This window comes from Athene cunicularia (genome assembly GCF_003259725.1).
Source record: "Athene cunicularia isolate RWA chromosome Z unlocalized genomic scaffold, athCun1 chrZ_part1, whole genome shotgun sequence".
NCBI classification, from domain to species: domain Eukaryota; kingdom Metazoa; phylum Chordata; class Aves; order Strigiformes; family Strigidae; genus Athene; species Athene cunicularia.
Window position 1 is genome coordinate 25,747,155 of NW_020799142.1, and position 20,680 is coordinate 25,767,834.

The following is a 20,680-nucleotide window of genomic DNA, read 5'->3' on the forward strand; positions in this document are numbered from 1 at the left end:
AGTGACAAGCGAGACGCACTGCAGTGTGTCAGGAACCTTCTACCCAAGTATGTTTCCATGACCACCATCAAAAACACTTTTGCACCTCTAGCAGTTTTACAGAAAGGAGAGAAAATATTCCATAAAAGGGACTCTCTTCTACCATGATTATCCTTTATTACTTAAGAGCTGCAGAGGAGTTTTAGGAGGGAAATCTTCACCCAGTGGTCCTTCAGACATGGAGAGGCAGCACTACGGCTTTCTATTGCTGAGGGCTGGGAGGAAAGTGAGTTACAGTGGCTAGGGCTCTTTCTGTGTCTGATGTGCATCCAAAACAAGAAAAAAAGAAAGCAAAATTAGGTAAGAGGTGCATGGCAATGTAGTAGAACAGCAAAGAGAAAGTACTGTTTCTGTCCACACTGCCAAGCCCGAGTTTTGCATTGCCTTGCCCTGTCAGCCATCACTACTAGGGATGATGAAAAGCTGGCAGTGACAGAATAAATCACTAGTCGCAGGGGATAGTGGAAGCAGCTCTTTGCCCTTATAGGCCATCTAGCCTTGCCACAGGTTCCCTGCTCAAGGACTACAGACAAGCCCATTTTAATCATTGCATTGTTCACAACTGCCTTTCTGAAGTTTGGATGAGTTCAGCCTCCTCACTATGATACAACTGATTAGACAGCTAAAATCCAGCTGTGAGCATTCTGCATATCTCAGACAACCAAGGATGCACTTCATGACACAAAAAGAGCTGCTCTATTTGAAACTAAAGTGATGGCAACAAGAAACCCTTTGTAAATGTCCTGGTTTCATCTGGGATACAGTTAATTTTTCTTCTTAGCAGCTAGAATAGTGCTGTGCTTTGGATTCATTATGGGATTTCATATGAGAAGAATGCTCATAATACACTGATGTTTACAGTTGTTCAAGGACTCCCCAACTCCTCCAGTCCTGCCCGTGCACAGGTGTACAAGAAGCTGGGAGGGAGCACAGCCAGAGCACCGGACCCAGACTGGTCAGTGAAATTCCATATCATGTAACATCGTGCTCAGTATATAAAGGAGGGATGACTGTGAAGGAGGGCGTTCTCCCTCACTTCTGGGATTGTGATTGTGGGATCTTGGTACTTCAGGATCGCTAGCAGGGAACAGGCTGGGTATCAGCTGGCAGGTGGTGAGCAGTCGCATTGTGCATTAGCCATTTGTACTTTCTATTATTGTTATTGCTTTATTATATTACAATTACTAAACTGTTTTTTATCTCAAGTTACAAGTCTTCCTTCACCCCTCCAATTCCCTTTTCCATTCCCTGGGGTGGGGGGATGTTGAGCAAGCAGCTGCATGGTATTTGCTGGGTTCAAACCACAACAGTAAAAAAAACCTGAAGCGGCTTATAGCAACATCCTACAGGTTGGAAGAACTGGGTGATCACAGCTATTGCCTTCTTCATTGTACAAGTACTGAATCCCTCTCCTACTCTACCTTTAAAATTCAAAACTAGCAAGTATAAAGCTCAATCAGCTCCTCCCTGGTCCTCTCCAAGGCCCTTGATCTCACTGCTTCCATTCTGAAGGCGTCATCTTAATGTTTCTCTTACATGATGATTTTAGCACCTGTCCCCAAAAACTCCTTTTTACAGCAATTCAATTGAGAGAAAAAAATTTCATCCTCTTAAATTTAGATTTTTTTCTTCTCCTTTATAAATTAAAAAGGCAAGCAGAAATGATTACTCCAAATCCGAGCTCAGAGCAAGCAGTCTTTAGAAAATTATGCCTCATGATAATTTATGTTTTCTAGGTATGACAGCGCACTGCATCTCAGCAGTTTTGTTTAAAAGTTGTCATCATCAAGGCCAGAGACAAAGGCCTTCCCTCTCAGAGCAAGAAACACCTAGTGCAAGATGCAGGTTTGCATCACTTCTCTACACACTGCAACCCAACATAGGCAACTGCTGAATAGTGAAAACCACTGTTGTTCTATCCACTACTGGAATAAAAAAAAAAAAACAAACAGCATCAATTAGCCACAGACTGCAAGTTTACTCCAACACAGAGATGAAAAGAAGTTCTGGATCATCTCCAAATAATGAGGTTATAGCCCAAACTTCACACTGCCTCCAACTGAGCGTCATCCCCCTGAGCAGCTGGGCATGTGTGACTGACATTTAATCAGTTTCTGTAGCTTCTTAAAACTGGGGAAGAATTAATCTTCCATTGTTAAAAACATCACTACATTCATGACACACATTCATCCAGCACATCCACACAGCTAAACAATTACATAAAAGACTGTCTTTAAAGGCAAACTATCTGGACATGCTTCCAACTCCCCAACATCAGAGACACAGAAATCATGCCAGCCCATATTGATGTTGAAGACTTCTGGGGGGTAAAAAGGGGGGTGGTGTCATTATAAAGCAAGCACAAATGAACCACATCTATACAGAGAGACACCTGACTAATAGATGACAATAATCAGGCAAAAGTGTTTACAGGTAGTGTTCTAATGCCATGAAGACAACACTAACTGCCCAACAATCCCACATGCAAATCCCTAGTCAATGCAATTGATATACTTGATGTCAACTCCTTCTGGATCATGGATTTTTAATTGTGGTATTTTTTAGTGTGCTCTGTGTCTTGCAACCCTATTATAAAAAGAGCAGCTGTCTTACTTTTACTAGGTTACAGACACATTTTTCCATTCTCAAGCAGGCTACATACAGGCAAATTTACCTGGACAGATGACTCATTAGGTCAAGGAGACAAGTTACACAGGCAATGGCAACACTTTGTGCTATGAGTCAGGAAGGAGAAAATGCTTTACCGTATGGTCTGTAAGAGGAGGCAGAACAATCAGCTTCTCCATGGTATTCATTACCACCCTCCAGAGCTCTTTCAGCACCCGTTTCAACACCGTCTTTTCACACACAGTCGCAAACAGTGTCAGGCTGCAGGGAGAGAGCGAGAACTGATTAAGTTCAAAGAATGCAATCTGCAAGGAAAAAGGAGATGTGTATGGGAGAAGTAGTTTTTCATAACGATTGCTTTAAGGGTAGAAATCTTCCCTTTTCATAAAGTACAGCCTGTCTCCACTGTGAACTTAGAGTTCTATCACTTAAGACATTTGGCCAAAGTAGATTATAGACATTTCTGATCCAAATCACTTCTACTTATTGACCTGGGGATTACAGAATGTTTCACTAAGTTATGGAGTTTGAATATAGTCCAAATAAGAACAGGCACCATTGAAATGGTTCTCTTTAAGAAGATACTTCCTGACATATATTGGACTTACAGAGTATATAGGAAAAAAATACAAATATAGAACGATAGGTTTTAAACTTGAAGGGCTATTATAATGATTTTTGTCGGATGCCTAAATTAATATTTCCCAAACTGTTATGCTGAAGTTCCTGCACAGCTTCTGATAGCTGCTCATGTCTCTAGATCTTCCACTTCTATAACCACCTCAAAGCACTTCTTGGATTCCTCTGTATTTTGTTGCAATTGCATTCACCACCAATCACCTGCCATGTGTTTATCTACTTTTATAGAAAGAAGTTCTGCTTTATCGCCTCCTCATTCCTCCTTTATTATTGCGCAAGCTATCAAAAAGCCCAAGAAATGTTAGATTGTTCTTCAAAATGATTGTTGGTCTTTGTCATTTACTGATCACTTCGGGAGAGCTACAAAACAGGAACTCTGCAGCCAGTAGCAGTGCACAGGCGACAGCTGACTCTTCTACATCTTCCAGATTTCCCTTCTTCCCATAGCTGGTTAAACAGTAAATGAACAAATCTGAACAGGGACAAGACTGATGTGGATAAGATGTAGGAAGCATCAAAAAAGATTCTCCTTCTGTAAAGGAGGAAAGAAAATAATCCAGGTTTGGATGATCACACTCAAAATCACTTGCTCTGCAGCTAGACAAAAAGCCCGTAGCATAGCAAATTCCCAGTGATACAAGAGGAAGGCGGCTTTACAGGATTCGTGAAGGTATGCATGGAAAATGCTCAGATGACAAGGCTCCTAGATGTAATGACGGCTGCAGAGAGTCACTTTACTACATGGTGACCCAAAAGAAAGATGAGGCAATCAATGCAAAGAGCAACAAAAGAAACTATATATTGAACATGTAAAGCTTCACATCTCTTGAAGCATTTATTATGAAAACTGATGGAAATTGCTTTCAAAATAAAGAGCTGCTGTGCATCAGCAAGAAGTTTAACTTCTACAGTGATTAAAAACTATTTCTCTTTGTAGTTCAAGGCTTAGCTGATGAGAATTACATGCAGTTAGCCACAAAAAGTCCCTGTACAGCTGAATCATGCTGCATGGTGTTAATGGCAACAGCTAATTAAAGCAATGGATCAAGCTTATGTACATCACATAGTTCAGAAGCTTATTTTCTAGTCAGAGCAGCACTAGGTATGACTAGAACACACATGCTTAAAATGACTGGGATACTGAGTAGTATATGTATCAAGTATGTAAGTATGGTTTGCAATGCATCTGCTAATTGGCTACAGTACAATTTGTACAGGAAAAAAGCCATAGCTAGTAAATTTAGAATTTCAGTCTTTCCCACTATCTGATCAGCATTTGTTTTGCTGATTGCTCTAATTGCCAGAAGGAAAAAGGAGAACTTGAGTGTGTCCTCTGGCACTGAATGAAGGCTGAAAAGGTGATCCATGATTTGAGAGAGAGACAGACATGGGAAGAAAAGCCATTCATTCTTCCTGAAAATTCGGCAGCTGAACAGCTCAAGAGCAATCCAAGAACATGGAGCTATTTTTTCTTCCCCCATCCTGTTCCCAATGCAATGCACTGTATGTGTAACATGTATTTGAATACTCCCTTACTTTCCATCCAGGAAATCCATCAGTGGCCGCAGGACATTATCTGCATCTTGTGCAACTGTGTTTCTGGCATTAGCAGTAACATTTCCTGTCCCTTTCACTTGACAGAGGATATCAGACATTTGCTTGACACACTCATCGATGCGAGTCTGAAAGCTGAACAGGCAGGAGAGAGGCAAAACCAAGATTATCACTGGCAGAGATTTCAGCTCCAGTACCTAAGGTAAAATACTGCAAGTCCATAAACCATGCACTCAATTACATACTCCTCCTTCCTCAGATTTGCTGCTTACCGTATTTATTACCAAGGGGCATGCTATCCAGTTCCTTATGCCCATCATCCACAGACGGCCTACCACCTCTGAACATGAAAGACAATCACATTTGAGAGGATTTTGTTCGTTCAACTTCCAAAAAGAAATGATCCATTCCTGATTTCAAGAAACACTGTTACCCTGAGCTCAAAGCACCCTGCTGTATCTTTGCTTTCTAGACAGGGTGTTACACCACAGAGATTAGGATACTGTACAGAGCACTGGCACAACGCCTGCACATCTCTGAGCACCCAGGAGTGTACCAGCAGTATGATGATGGGTTATGACCCATCACAGGCTAAGTCTTTAAAATAACAGAGACAGCCTGAAGGCAGGCATTGACTGAAAACAGTTCACTGCCATACAGTCCATGCTGTATCGAAGTGTCAAAATGGGATGTGGGGCTCAGCTGTGCAATGAGCAATGTCACTGTAATGAAGTGACATGCAAGGCATTAAAGCACAGTTACTCTTCCATCTCTTACTGCTAAGAGGAGGTTCAAAATGAAATAACACAACGTTTAAAAATGATGAATAGATCAGCAGAGCTGTCAACATATCAGTTCAGCAAATAAAGGAAAATGCTTTGACATTTAAAAGAACAGTTACTAACAACAGGCATTACAAGTGACATTTAGCTATCCACTAATGGCACAGAGGTTTGAAACCAGGAAGAGGAGTTCAGTGCTGGGAGCTGGGGTAAAGATTTAAGATCAGTTATACACCGTTGGAAGTCAGCTTTATATCTGCATTGATGGCCTGAACTTCTGCTATGTAAGCCACCTAGGACATGTGTGGGTTGGCTGCTAGTATACAACCCCTCTGCCCTGGGGCTTTCACCTTCCTTCTCTACCCCATCACCTCTTTCCTCTCCTGCACTGCCACCTCCTTGCTCACTTCTAGCCTGCCTCTCACTGGAGCAATTCCAGAGAGCAATTCCAGAGCTGTCTATCCATATAGCCTCCACTTTCCCCATTTCTAGCAGAGAGTAGCTTGTGGCAGTCAGTTGTGGCTACAATGACAGCTTAACTAGAGACATAAATCACATCAAATAAAATAGTACGAAGAATTTCCTGTACTGCTGACAGTCTTTGTTCTGTTACAGACTAATCTCACCCCACAGTTCTCCCAAATACTGCATCAGTTGCAAGACCCTGCTTCAAGATGCTGTAAACCCCCACCCAGGGGATGAAAAAACCCAGAATCCCTTAAAAGATAAAAATCAATATGAGGTAAAAACGTCATCAATTATGAAAAATGATAAATCAGTTACTGTGGCAACAGGTTCACCTGAAAGTAAAGCTTGTGTAGATGTACAGCTTAAAAGGAGGCCTGGAGAGCAGCAAGTTAAAAGACAACCTCACCTACGCTGTCAGATAGGGCCTTCTGTTCCCTAATTTCTGCAGGAATTCCTTCCTTCTCTCCTACAGCCTCTAGCAGCTAGCCTTGCATGAAGTACAAACCATTTCAAGGCTCCTTTTTTCTACGATAACCTTTAAAGCAGAAAATTCTGCTGTGTCCAGACATAATTGTCGCCCAGCACGAAGGTGGTGAGGCTCTATGGATGTGTGCTGCTTTCCCAGCAGTCACAATTATCTCATAGAGATGAAGAAAAGATCTGCAGCATCAGGTGTCCACAGTGTTGTAGGAGAAACTCTTTACAGACTCTGCACAGAATATTGTGGATATCTGTCTTACCTCCCACACTTACATCCTTTAGAAGACCCTGCTTATACAGTAAACTGCAGCTCTGTTTTTCATTCCCTATTACTCTTTAGGAATGAGCAAAGCATCTGAGCCATCTGACTGGCTAAATCTCTTGCTGGCACATCTCTCTGAAACACTGCCTGGTATATATGCTGATACCAAATAATCTCTTTAAATCACATTTGCAAATGTTGATTGTACCCTAATTGTCATGTAGCAGCGACACCATGTTTCAGATAACAAAATTCACCCTCTAATTATAATTTTTCACTCATCCTTCATCTAATTATGCACCTTATCAATTCAATTCAGTTACAGTTTGAATCTCTCAATTTCTTGCTATAGCATCCATTACTCGCAATGTGAACTCCCTGCTTATCTCCCCACTTAGCTCTGTGTGCTGAAATCCAAATAGTCGCTGACAAGTCTCACCATGATTTTTTGGTCCTAAGTACTGCAAATCCATAGACTGTAGGACGCCAAGTTGGCACAATTTGCTTTATTCCCCTTGCCCATCTTTCGGCTATACTACAGTTCACACCTGCATTAATCTTGTTATATAGCACAACAGGAAATGAATGGGGTTTATCATGGGAAGTGGTTGCTTTTGAAGATCAGTTAGGAGCCCTGTATTTCTAGATTTTGCTTAGTTTACATCTTTTATTGTTCACTACAAAATTATTATAAAGTCGAGCGCATTTTTATCCTCAGGTAAATGGTAACATGATTTGCAGCAAAATTTAATTGCCATCAATTTTTCTGGCAATACTTTAAAGAGCTTCTCCCCTCGAAACATTAGAAAACACCATTCACTGCAACATTAGAACAAGTCAATCTCAAATTCTAAACCTGTTTCCTTCTTATTCCAATATTCATTTAACAATCAGAAATCAGTCAGCTGTTTCATACATTAGAGCAGAACATTTAAACAAGAGTGTTGCTTCACAAACACTAAGCTGGAAACTGCTTTCTGAGCAATAAAGGAGCAGGCAATTCTGTTACTGACAAGCACTACTTAGTGAAAAAAATCACTCTGTGTAATTCAAATACATTTCACAGTTGAGAGATCCCCATGTTACATTTCTAAGCAGAGCAATATAGAAAAGAGAGACTTTTAAAACATTTCTCACTTCTTTAGAAGGTCTCAGTATTTGAAAGACCATGAATTTATAATGTAGTTGATAGGAGTTTCTTTTCTTAACCTGACTGAATGAGATTAGACAAAAGAAAGGAATGCTTCAAGGACAGGGACCTTGTTATACTCACCTGTTACCAAACACAGCACTCAGCTCATCCAAAACATTGTTCAGCTTCACCTGGAGCTCTTTAAGATGGTCACTTGCTTCTGCATCCAACTGTGGGTGAAAGAAGAGCATTTAGCTTGAACCCAGAGGGCAGTCTGCTGTCCTTCACAGTGCCGCTCTTCACTGCTGAGGCTACTTGTGATAAGCAGGTTAACTATCACCACTGGACTCTGCCCGCTAAGATGCTCTCCTCCACTGCCTGCTGCTGTTACAGAAGCTGTGAAATCACCAACATATATTTGCCTAAACAGCAGCAAGTGGTTTCCCCAGGCTCCAGGTACCCTTTGATACCCTTCTGGTATTTTTAAAGTTGAGAAAGAAGTAAATGTGAACTCCCCGTGGTAAACAGAGTAAGAGGGCTGAGACACCATCAAGCACTGTGCATTACCTTGGGCTCATGTGTCATTTCACCCCTCTAAGGGCTTTTCAGACTGGATGTTATTTACTTGTGCACTTCTTCATGCATGGTCTTGAAAGATGCTATTTCACCTTCCACCCTGCTATCAAGTATTCAAACTGAAGACCGACCCAGCCACTGCTCTCAGGAGACTGCTCCCCAGCTAATTTGAACATCTGGCCACAATATCACACCAGGAACTAGTGTGCATAGTTCACTTTTGGAAAGCATAATCTCAGCTATGGGTATTAAGCACAAGTAGCTCTACTCTCATATGGAGCCAGACAGCTTTTTGTATACAACTGTTCAGAGGAGACTTCACGAAACAAAGAAGTGCACTGCATGGATGCTGCTGACACCTTGGCACACTCTGAAAAAAGCGCTTGCTCCATTACTACCAACCCAAAGTCGCCTGTTTTTACATTCAACTGTGACCTGTATTCCAGCTGTAGTCATCCCTCCAGCCTCTAAAGGGCCACTTCTGAGCAACCTACCTCTGTGTATACATAACAACACAAGTTGAATGCTTTGGGATCATTTGCTCTGAAAAAGTAACTTGTAAAACAGATTTGCCTTTGTATGCAGGCAGGCAAGCTGCTTGTAAAATAAAAACCTTCCAGAAATGTTTGCATTTGGCATTCAGAGCTTCTACGCTTCTGCTCTAAGGCAGAGTATCTATTTACAAATGTAATGAGTCAGATACCAGTACAGTGGTTAAAAATCAGTTTAGATTTTTACAGTATATCCATGCATGCAGCTATACAGGATTTGAACTTGAAAGAAGTTTCCCATGTCTATACTCAGTGCTGAAGCCATTTTCATATTCCTCTGCACCTGTCAGAGAAATCCAAGCCTTAGGGATTTTGGAATCTGATCCAATCATTTTCCTGCTGTAAGCTGGCATAGAAAACTGACTCTATTAGGCATTTGAACCTATGCTAATGAAACTCCTGGATCAGAATTTTTAAGATAATTTAAAAAAAACCCAAGCAAATTATGATTACTTAAGCCTTATAACTTCGGGCATTGCTAGTTCTGATTATTTTGCCTTTATTAAAGTGAATTTGTATTCCTATTACCTTTATAACCCCCTTGCTATATGAAGGCGGAAGGAAGATAACAGCATGCCAACCAGCAGCCATTCTGGCCAAGCTTGTAGGTAACAAAACAAAACCAGCATCTGTTGGTGGTTGTTTGTCTTGCCCTTACATTAATCCTTCCCTTCCCTTATGGTGTAAAGGAGCAAGGAGTCACAAGCTGTCTGGTTTGCTATCTACAATTAATGGCACTGAACAGTCCTCTGATTCTGGCCATTTCTGGTAGATGTGAGGTAGGACCAGTTAGTTCATGACTCATCAAAACATTTCAAGTAACTGCTTTTCCAGCTGAAAAAAAAAAAAGCACCAGAAGAATCTGGCATAAGACACCTATTCCTCACTATTTACTTCTACTTCTTTATAAGCTACCAGATGCATGTGATGCATGTCAAGAGGATGTCTGAGATCAGGATCAACAACTCATTGCCCTGGTTCATGAACCATGCAATTAATGCACTGTTTTACTGTGAGGTGACGGAGAGCTCACCGATTACACTTCTCCTTGCTATTGTTGACTACAAACTGATCTGGGAGACAAAGAAAGGCTGATTGCCAGCCCTATACTGAAAGAAGGGACAGCTGGAGCAATGCTTTGCCCAGGTGATAAGCTTCATTATCTGTGGCAAGGAACTCATTCTCCTCCAGAACATCAGCTCACAGCTCTCTGGGTTCAACTGGCAAGACAGCTGCTCAGATTTAACTCTGAGGTGCCCAGCCTCACCCCCAGAAAGCCAAACCCTGGTGGTAAGGATTCTGATTCAGTATTCACAAAGTCCTCTGTCATCCTAGAAAGGCTGTTGTCTTCTGAGCAACTGCTGCTATGGAAGGAGGAGTCCACAGAATACATTACTGATGGTTAATGCTTTGGTATTGCCACGCTTTGGCTTGAAAGCAAATTTCAGGGAATTACCTGAGTGTGATTTAAGTCCATTAGGGAAGTGACAGTAAGTGTGTACTACTGTTTTACACATATATAAATTACACATCATGTGGTAGAACTGCAAATTATTCTTTGCCAATATGGTGAAGCACTGATATCAGCACACAAATGAGACTGCACGTTTTGCTGTTGCTTCTCAGCCAATGAATTCTAAGCACATCGGCTATGACTGATAGCAGGAAATGCTACTTGGAATGGATGATAAATCTGGCTGCTAGAATAAAGCAGAAAGCAGTGCTAGGCAGTTGGGTCACTGCCATATGTCACATCCAGACCATTTCTATCAGAAGCTGGAGCTCAGCAGGCTTATGATCTCCATTCTGTGGGTGTATCTGAGATGATTCAGAGGAAGAAAGATAATGAGAAATTCTTTGTACGAAACATGGGACAGTACCCACAGCAAGGTGGCTTCTCATCTCTGAACAAATGCTCCAGTTCCAGTGGAAATAATGGCTTGCGTGGACATAGTTCTGTGTTTGAGGCTAAATGTGTGATACAGAAAATGGAGGTGCATGCAAAGAGGGAAGAGGTAACCCTATATTTACATTTCAGGGAAGAAAGCAGGGTCGTGTTAATTTCTTGCAAAGATTTGGGACTTGGCACTTCAGAGAATCCAGGCCTCAATGTCTCATCCAAGCACATTCAGGGCTGGAACCTTAAGTTCTCTGCTAATCTGAATGGTGGCATTTAGAGCACAGTGCTATGAACTTCAATTTAGGTTGATCTTCTGCTTCTCTTGTGGATGAAGTGATGGGCTTCCAAGTGATATCACTAATTCTTCTTTGGTTTCAACACACAGTGGAGAAGCATGAGCAACAAGAACTAGAAGGCTTTTCTGAAGCTGGAGAAACACAGCTCTTGCCTTCTAGAAGGTTGACGATGTTAATCAATTAACATCTTAAAACCAGAGAACCTGTGACATCATCAGGTCTGATCTGACGTATCAGCAGCTAGACAATTTTCCTCTTCTATCCTATTGTAACTTCATGCAAATTCATCTGGATCCAGCTTGAAATTGCTGACTTTTGCTGCCCCTCCCTCCACTAGCCCCTGGGAGTTCTCTGCAGCATTAACTGTGAAGCCAGGAGCTCAACAGATGCAACCTCCTTTTAGGGACTTGTTTGCACTGGATTTTCATACATCTCCCCACTTTCCTGTAGGATACAAGAGTAAAGAACCTGGAGCACTGAATCCAAATAACAGCTGCCAGCTTCTCAAACACTAGGGTGACCTTAGCTATAGCATGTGGGATGCTAAAGAGGAGCTGCAAATCCTTTGAGAACATTACTATCAAGTCTTGGCTGTTTCTAAACTCTCACTATTTGTTATTCAGGTGGCTAACTTAGGATTTAAAATGTGGGCTAACCCTGGCTGAGCATTAAGAGAGTTTCCTGAAGTGTTAATTGTACAGATTACCTTAAAAGCAAAGACATGAAAATTGTATGATGACAATCTGCTGCTACTAAGCAGCTAATTCTTTGGGTTCCCTAGGCAGTGCTTGTCTCTGATACTCACCTCACATGCTTGTCTTTGGGAAAAAAAAGTGCAGAAATGTTTTAAACTAGGTTTCCACAGCACATCTAGACTCCAGCAGTGGGTAATGCAGTACAGCACCTTTTAATTTCAGTGCCATGAGTTCATAACTCATGAAAAGCTAAGTAAAGTAACAGACTGCTGAAAGCCATGTCTCTCAAGCAAAATGAATGAGAAAGGCTTATTGTGGTGCCAGGGACAGCACAGAGCAGGCTGAAGTCTGCAAGAAAACTGCAAAGGTGGGTAGAAAATGCAGGTCACATTAGGTTTTATTAGATAATGTAACAGTTAAATAAATTAATCCAAGTTCAGGCAAATACTAGCAATGAATCTAATACAGACTGCTTTAGCACAGAGCTAAATTACAGTCTCCATTCTGTAGGTCTACTGGAGATGATTCAGAGGAATCAGAGGTACCCAATTTCTGTCCAGGACTCACCCCCTAATTCCTCAGTTCATTATGCTTTTAATGCTACCTGCCACTGCATGTATGCTGCCTTTTCAAAACATGCTTCACGAATGTCTGAGAATGCTACTGAGCTACAGCCAAGCTGTTTTGATCCCGTGAGATGAACACAGTTCAGAAGGGAATTAGAAGTATTAATTACAAATTAATTTAAAGTATTAATTATAAATCCTAAAAATCATTCCAGATACTTTTTTCTGTGTGTGCATGTGTATAAATACATATATATGCCTTGAGATCTCAAGCACAGACCCAAGAGAATCCCTCCACACAGAACTCTCTAAAGCTCTGCTGCTGAATTTACTGTTTCTGTCTAGTAATGTTCACAGACCACATGATGTAAACAAATTAAACTCAGAGATGCTGGGCAATTTTTGCCCTGTTTTGTGCTTTCTGGCTACTAACAATTGGAAAAAGAATATGAGAAGTGGAGGAAAAGATACCATTCCTCATTTGAGGGGAAAAAAAGTAAAGGCAGTCCCATCTCAAGAAACAGTATTGGGCATGTATTTCTGCCATTATACTGCAGGGTGACTATGGTGAGCCCTGTCCCTTCATTTTCCTTGCTACAAAAAGGAATAAATGTAATATGGATTTCTGTAGGAGTGTGTTTTGGACCCACTGGCAAAGACCACTAGGTAGCAGGAGCATGTCAAAGCTTTCTAGAGTTGTGCAGTGCTACACCCGCAGAAGGACCTGTGAATCAGAAGCAGATGAAGACACAAGCACACATTAACTGAAACCAATCTCCAAGATCTGGCTTCACGCATGGTACATCTAACATACCTGCCATAGGAACAATGTAATATTTGGTACCTAGCTCCCAACAACACCTCTGAGAACATAAAAAGGTGAATAGTTCAAGGCAACCAGGACATGCCGCTATGCTACTTTCTCACTCCTCCAAAGAAGCAGTTTCTTTTTGGGTAGAGCAGCCAGAATAATGCTTACTTTTGTGCAAGCTACTGTGTGACATATAGATGAATATAAATCAAATCTGTCACAGAAAATAAGAACTGCCCTTCCCAAAGGAGAGGAGAAAACCCATAGATGCCTTTCCAGCAGCATGTTTGTCTGCATGTTCTATTTTCAATGCCATTGTCTCACCAATTATTACTCACTAGTCAGGTTCAATCTGCATCAGAAAAAGGACTACTCAAACTAGGACAAGATCTTGTTTACTCTAGCAAGACAGAAGACCTGGCAGGTTTCAAGTCAAGAAGCAAAGTACTACATACTCACCAAGAGGGAAACTTCTGGGGATAGCAAATAATGCATGCACCTAACACAGCATGATATATTTCTGGTGATCAGCAGCAGTCTAATGAAGTGGACAAGCAGCATTTGAAAAGAAAAGAAAAAAAATCACTTCCAAAACCAGCTTCCTAGCATGTTTGCTACATTTCTTCCTGTGTGTTTTATTCCTCGCAGTCTGAGTCTCTCTCCCCTTTTTTTTCTTTTGATTCCACAATACAGGGGAAATAGTGGATTCATAACCTCTCTTCTGCCTCACCCACATCTCCTGAGGAAGGTTTTAAAGGGCTGAATGCAGAGAAGAGGACTAGGAAGTTTTAAATATTTTTTTTTCTCTTCCTATTTAACATAGTATCAGGCGGTATTTTCAATTTGAAATACAGAGACACTCTACTTAATGGTCACCACTGTGGGAAACAGTAGCAAACTGATTCCTTAAGGGAAAACTTTGTAAACCAATTCACAAACATTTCATTACATGTTTATTTTTTCCTGAAAAATGAGCATTTATCTACCATTGCTATTATAGCTGGGAGTATATAATGCTAATTCTTGATGTAGAGTTCAGAAATTAAGATTGCTGAGATCACATGTGAAAGAATGACAGCCATTTTCTTTGCCTTATGGGTAAATGTATTTGTTGAGATTTCTGCCACTTCACAGAATTCTGCTACTGAGCACAAGAAAGATTTGAAACACCAGTACAGGCAAAAACTGAGCTGCCCATCAGCAAAGCTGACTTTCCTCTTGGCATACAGGTCAAAGCACAGGCTCTACCACAACACAGCCAAAGAAAATGCACTTAGGCTTTTAAAATAATTTTCTCCTAACATGATCAGCATCAGCAGCCTTTTCTTCATTTTCCCGAATCTTGAAAAGCAATGAAAAATGAAGAGAAAAGAAAAGATACATGGATTATATCAGAACAGAAATGGCGATCTAGGAGAGAAAAACCTTATTTCTGTAAAAATGGCCATCTCAGTACACAGGGATACATCCAAGTATCCAAAGCATGAATACAGAACTCTTATTTGCATGTCTGCAATATATTTGATTTTAAATTGAAAATGTGGGTACTGTCCCACATTTATATGCCAGGTGAAATCATTTGATGTCAACAGTTCTCAGACCTATCTATCTGCCTTCAGAGTTGTGAAACCACCAGCCATACCCACATCCATCCCACGTGAGCAGAGTATGTAACCTCTTCTTTTCTCTCCATGCTATTCTGTGCTTCAAAATATTCACTCCTGCATCTTCTGACAAATTCAGTTGAAAGGTCTTCAGGCACGACTCTCCCCTCACTATAGTGGCAGGTGTCATGGGGCTCTCCTTACAACTGCAGTCTTCAAGAACCAGTATGATGCAAATAATCTAGTAATAGTGCAGCAGGAATGAGTAATACTCAGTCTCTTAGCACTCTTACCTCTTTACCACCCATGGCTTCAAACATCTTCTCTAGCTGCACCCTCAGTTGTTGGATGTTATTCATCAGGATGCAGGGCTGAAGGGACAGAAGCAGGTGCCTGTTACTGCTCAGGATGCCAACACATTTTCACCAGCGGTACACAGTCTGTGCCTTGACACCCTTCCCCAAGAACCACCAGATCTGAGAGTTAAATAGGAAGTAGTGCATGCAAGATTTCAGTGCTCAAATGTAAAAAAGACCAGTCATTTTTTCTCCAGCTTGAAATTGGATGGACAATTCCAGAAATCCCAGATCAGATCTCTGCTGTTTTATTTTCCTCCTCAGCTTTATCACAAACAGAGAATAAGCTGACAAGAAATCCATGTCACGACAAGGCCCAACTCTCTGCAGCTCCTGACACACCCTGCAAGAGTCCAAGCAGCATCACCTTCAGCCTAATGCTGCAGCGTCCTATTGTGAATGGCATGCGTCCCAGATCAGACAGGAAACTGCTAGCCAAAGCTTCATTCAGACACACATCTGGGTCCTGCCAGGCCAAGCCTGAGAGCAACAGTCAAAGGCAGCCTGAGCAATAGACTCTTCCCTCTGCAGTTCTATTCCCAGTACAGATGTGGGAGATAAAAAAACCCTGCATGGGACAGACACAGGGCTCAAAAATTTAAGACTCTGTTTTAATTAATACATAGAATTTTGCTGAATTCAGATTAAACAGCAAGATAGTTAGATGGAGACAATGGTAAACCAAGAGTGCTGCTAAGTACCAGATCTACATAGCAATCTGTGCCCACTTTTTATTTCTTTTTAATCATCTCTGTGACAGACAACACAGGCAGAGTGGAAGTTAATTTCAAGTGAACGTGACAGACTCCAAGACCTGCAGATCATCTTCCAGACCTATTTTTATTTCATGGCCAAGGAAGAATTCAATCTACAAAAGCATACATATGATGATAAAAACTATACCGAAAGTTTTTACACCAATATGGTTAGGTGCAACGTGAGAAACTTGGTTTCATCAGGACAATTATGTGATTCCTTGGGGCAGAAGAGAAGCTCAGTGCAACTCACCAGTTTCTCCTTGGAACAGTAGGACTGGAAGCCCTTGGACAGGATGTCAGCATACTGCATCAGCACTTTCCCAATAGTCTGCAAAGACAAGATGTCAGCACTGTTACTTGTCCTCTATCACTTCAGGAGAACTCCAGGAAATAAAACAAAAAAACCAGCATACTGTTTTGCATCCCACTAAGGTAAGATAAACGGTTGGATATTGAGGGTTATTACCTTAGCAAACCTCCTGTTATAATGAGCAACAATTACAGGGTCTGGGCACTCCAGCTTCTTAATGATCTCAAAGCTCTGATTGAGCTGGGTGAAGACGTCCACCACTGAGCAAGAGAACAGAGCATGCTCGGATGTTTGCTGGAACTAAAACAGAAGTACAAAGAGTCATTCTCAAATAGAAAAACCTGAAATACACCCATTTCATGGATGTCTCCATCACCTGCCCTATTGGAGGCAAGACAACCAAAACCTTCATTTTCCTCAGAATTAGTCAAAAGCTCTCCAAAGTTGCTCCAGAGGAGCTAAACAGACAGTTCTGTTAGGTTATGAGTTTACGGTCCTTCACCAACTATGACATGACAAGCACCACAGAAATATACCATGATGCTGAGACCCTTAATGAAATTCATGGCTTGTCCATCAGTTAATGAGAGAAGGAGGAGAGTGTGAAGAGCTTTTTTTAGATTTTCTTAAAATTTAGATATTAAAGAAAATGCTTACATTAGCATCACAGACTACATTGCCATCAGACACTAAATAAATGGAAGGCTCTTGCTCTCTATTGGGAACACTCGGCAAATTAAGAATAAGATTACTCTGTCCTGGATTAAGGTCATGTTCTTACTGCATGACTAAGTATCTGCAAAGTGCCTTATATTTCAACTACCTCTGACAAACACAGAGAGATGAGTGAGCACCAAGCAACTGGCTGACAGATTAACAGCAGCAGAACAGACATAAATGAATGATGTACATCTTGTTATTAAACAGCTCTCTGTGACCTGTAGAGAAAAGTCCTAAAATAAATGAGTTTCCCAGTTGTTTAGCAAGCAAAAAGGGCTTCATCCTCCAGTATGTCAGTATGACAGCTGAATTTACAAAGGGTTATTGTTGGGTTCTAGGGACTGAAGGATGTATCACCAAGTCCTCCACTCAGAGCAACCTACATACCCCATCTTTTTTATCTCTCTCCAGAGCACCATGCAGGAATTCTAAGGAAACATCTTCATTTTCATCCAGCCACTGCATCACAAACTGCTCAAACCACCTGCAGGAGGGACAGGAAAGACAGCAAGTTACAGGAAGAAACAGAGCACCCCAACCAGACTCAGACAGTGCTGCTGTTACAGCAAGCCTTGTGAAAGCTTGCCACTGTTGGGTGTCTGAATGCTGTCGCCTGTGTGTGCAGCCAAAGTTTCCAGAAATACTCCTACCTGTATGCAAACTATCAGTGAGAAGGGTAGCTCACTGTACCATCACCTGGGCTGGACCAGCAGAACAGAGCCTAGCCCAGCCTCTGCAGACTCAGTCCTGAGCTGTTTTTGTCCTTCTCCCCTGTCTTTCCTCTTCCTTGGTACCTTCTCCTTTTTTTTCTCCCTTGAGCACCACCTTTAACTTTGAAACATCTTTGAGCACTTTGTCTTTTCTTCCCCTTTCACCCATGTGCCAGAGAGGACAAGGGAGATGTCCAAACCCACTATCTCTGCATGCCAAGAGAGACAGCACACTATCCTGCTGCCCATTTGGGTGTACCATCTTTCATGTGAGCATTGCAAATGAGTAATAAGAGAGGAAAAGCAGCACCTGTTTTCCAGGGCCCTTCAGCCACTTCATCTGCAGATACATACATACTTCTGGAGTGCCCAGAAAGAGAATCAAGGCTAGAAGTTTTCTTCACTTTAAAGCTGTATTCCCTTGCCCCAAGCCTTCTCTAGAATGACGATTTCTATGGGTTGCTGATCTCACTGTGAAGATGCTTCTGGTGACAGCATGGCACATCTGCTAGGGCTTGCAGGAAGCTGGACAGCATTGTAAGCAGCTCATCGGTTTGTTTTAAAGAAGCACAAACTTAGTTCATGTTAAATGCTGGATTAACAGCCTTGGAGCATGGTCAAGTCCCCAAAACAAGCAGGTCCTAGAAGCAGGACAGCAAAGTTTGTCTCTGTTCCTTCTCCTCATTTAAGAGGATAGGCTAAATGGTAGAGCAGAATCCAAGATACTGCTAAAACAGCCACTGCTGTATCTCATGGAGATGCCCTACATGAGGTGGTGCCTGGAGCTACCTTCTGCACTAAACAAAAGGCTTCTACTCAACTCCACCTTGGCCAAATAGGCAAGGTGAAAAGCTGTTTCAGTGATGGGATCTTACAGCTGGTCATCCCTCCGTTCTCTGTTGTGTGGGACATATTCACATAGTACAAAAGGGGGTGTGTGGGGTGGTGTTCGTGCCTGTGTTTAAGCAAAACATACCACTTACAGCTTTATTTAAATGTCCTTTTAGGATTTGTTGTGTTCAAGTGCCAACATACCACAGCTGAAGCAAATCTTAAATTCAAATATTACTAAACAGTATTCACAAATAAGGGAAAAAAGTGCACATGTGTGATTTCAGTCCATACAAAAGATTGTTATATGAGCTTCACAGGGTACAGCCTCCTCTAAACAGGCAGCTGTGTTCATAAAGATTGTGCTAATTATGGGCTGAGTTTGCAAAGAACATGAAAGCATGTGCCAGACATGAGAGGGAGATCAAGAGCAAATTCACAGACAGAGTGTACTAGATAGCCTTAAATACTCTCTACACTTCGAAATATAAAGCACATCAATGCTGATATTGGAAATTGTAACTGACACACTGTTAAAAGCCAAGAGCAACCTGTCTATGCAGCCGTATTTAATATAGACAGCAACAGTGGAACACTGTCACAGACATACAGACTTCCTGTATTCTGGAAAAACTCCTTCTGATTAGCACTTCAGGCTCCTAAAAGTCAGCACATTCTGGTGTCCGCTGCAAGTTTCTTGAGCTTTCAACATTTTGATTTAAACTAAATAGCACATTTTAAAGCAACGACTCAATCTTTAGAAGGGAACTCAGGTGGTTTACAAGGAAGCAACTACACATCTTGTGTCTGTTTCATAGTTCCCAGGTTGCTCGTTGCTGACTGGTTTCACATGTCATAGGTCCGTGTATAGGGAGGATTACTTGTTTGTGCCAGAAGCTACAATTTTCACTCTGAGAAGTAGATCAACTTCCTGATTATCATTCATCCTTAGTTATTGCACCACATTCATAGGAAAGGGCCACTCACTATTGAGAACAGTCATTGCCTATTTTTACGGCTACCATATGTTGATGTACAAAATCAAGTGCGTAGGTACTTACTGTCCTACCAAATCATCTAAACAAAGGTGGCAGGGAAAAAGGTACTGCTGAGTGGCTGCTGGTGGTGGGGTGTTTGCTCTCCCACCCATTAAAACAAGCATTACCCCCAGAAAGAGGTTTAATATGAATATTTAAGGACAAAGCAAATCACTTAGGTCAGATCAGGAAATTTCGTAACTACATTTGCAAAGCCTGCCTCAACTTTGTCCTTTATAGGCTGGCAGGAAAACACAAGAGATATAAATCATCTATAAATACTTCCAGTCCCTGGACACATTCAGGACCAGAATGTGCTTTGAGCTGTAATACAAACCTGGAGTTATCTTAAGCCAAACACTCCTTAGAATGTTTTATTATCAGGTTTTGGGCTGCTGAGTGAGTGCAAAAGCAACATATCCAAAACAAGGACTACAAAAGCAACATTTCCAAAACAATATTCAAAATTATTTAGCATGGAAACTGTGAGAGCCGAGCAACCAGGCCTGTGAAAAACTAAGACAAACAGCCTGGGAAAGCAAAAGTTGAGGCTGATTGAAGATTTGCCTCAAACACTCGCAAGACAAAACTATGAGTCACAGGGTGATTTCTGTGGAGGCCGAAGCTGATAAGGCTGCCCGATGTATCTGGGGGAGAGAGCCCTGTGGAGATGGGACGGCTCTGCCCTGGGGCACCTGGGCAGATTTCAAGGGCCATGTGTCCGGTGAACGAACTTTGCTTCATTATCCACGAAATGCATATTAAAGTTGACACCCCTCAATATGCTAACGAGGGCTGTCATGATCATGCGAGTGACATCATCCCATGAAACACCTTACCCCTCCCTGTACATGGGATACGTAGGTCTGTGGGTTGACCTAGGGGATGGACCCAAGGAAAGTGGGTATAAATCAAAGGGGAGAAGAAAGGGCTCTCTCTCTCTCTGCCCCTCTTCCTGCCCCCCCCCCCCCCCCG

The 20,680-nt window shown here is 41.7% G+C and overlaps 1 protein-coding gene across 12 annotated transcripts in view; it reads right to left on the reverse strand.

Annotated features, from left to right (window-relative positions):
• Nucleotides 1-20,680, reverse strand: part of UNC13B (unc-13 homolog B) — a 214,126-nt gene that overhangs the window by 20,884 nt on the left and 172,562 nt on the right. For 7 of the 12 annotated variants that reach the window (XM_026865696.1, XM_026865703.1, XM_026865695.1 and 4 more), the window contains 8 exons: nt 17,515-17,611; nt 16,564-16,707; nt 16,348-16,425; nt 15,277-15,354; nt 14,682-14,720; nt 8,126-8,214; nt 4,843-4,995; nt 2,805-2,928 (listed from right to left, as the gene is read on the reverse strand). In XM_026865696.1, the coding sequence (XP_026721497.1) occupies nt 2,805-2,928; nt 4,843-4,995; nt 8,126-8,214; nt 14,682-14,720; nt 15,277-15,354; nt 16,348-16,425; nt 16,564-16,707; nt 17,515-17,611 (802 nt within the window). The remainder of the gene's footprint in view (nt 1-2,804; nt 2,929-4,842; nt 4,996-8,125; nt 8,215-14,681; nt 14,721-15,276; nt 15,355-16,347; nt 16,426-16,563; nt 16,708-17,514; nt 17,612-20,680) is intronic. The other 5 variants (XM_026865705.1, XM_026865704.1, XM_026865702.1 and 2 more) reach the window with 2 other exon arrangements.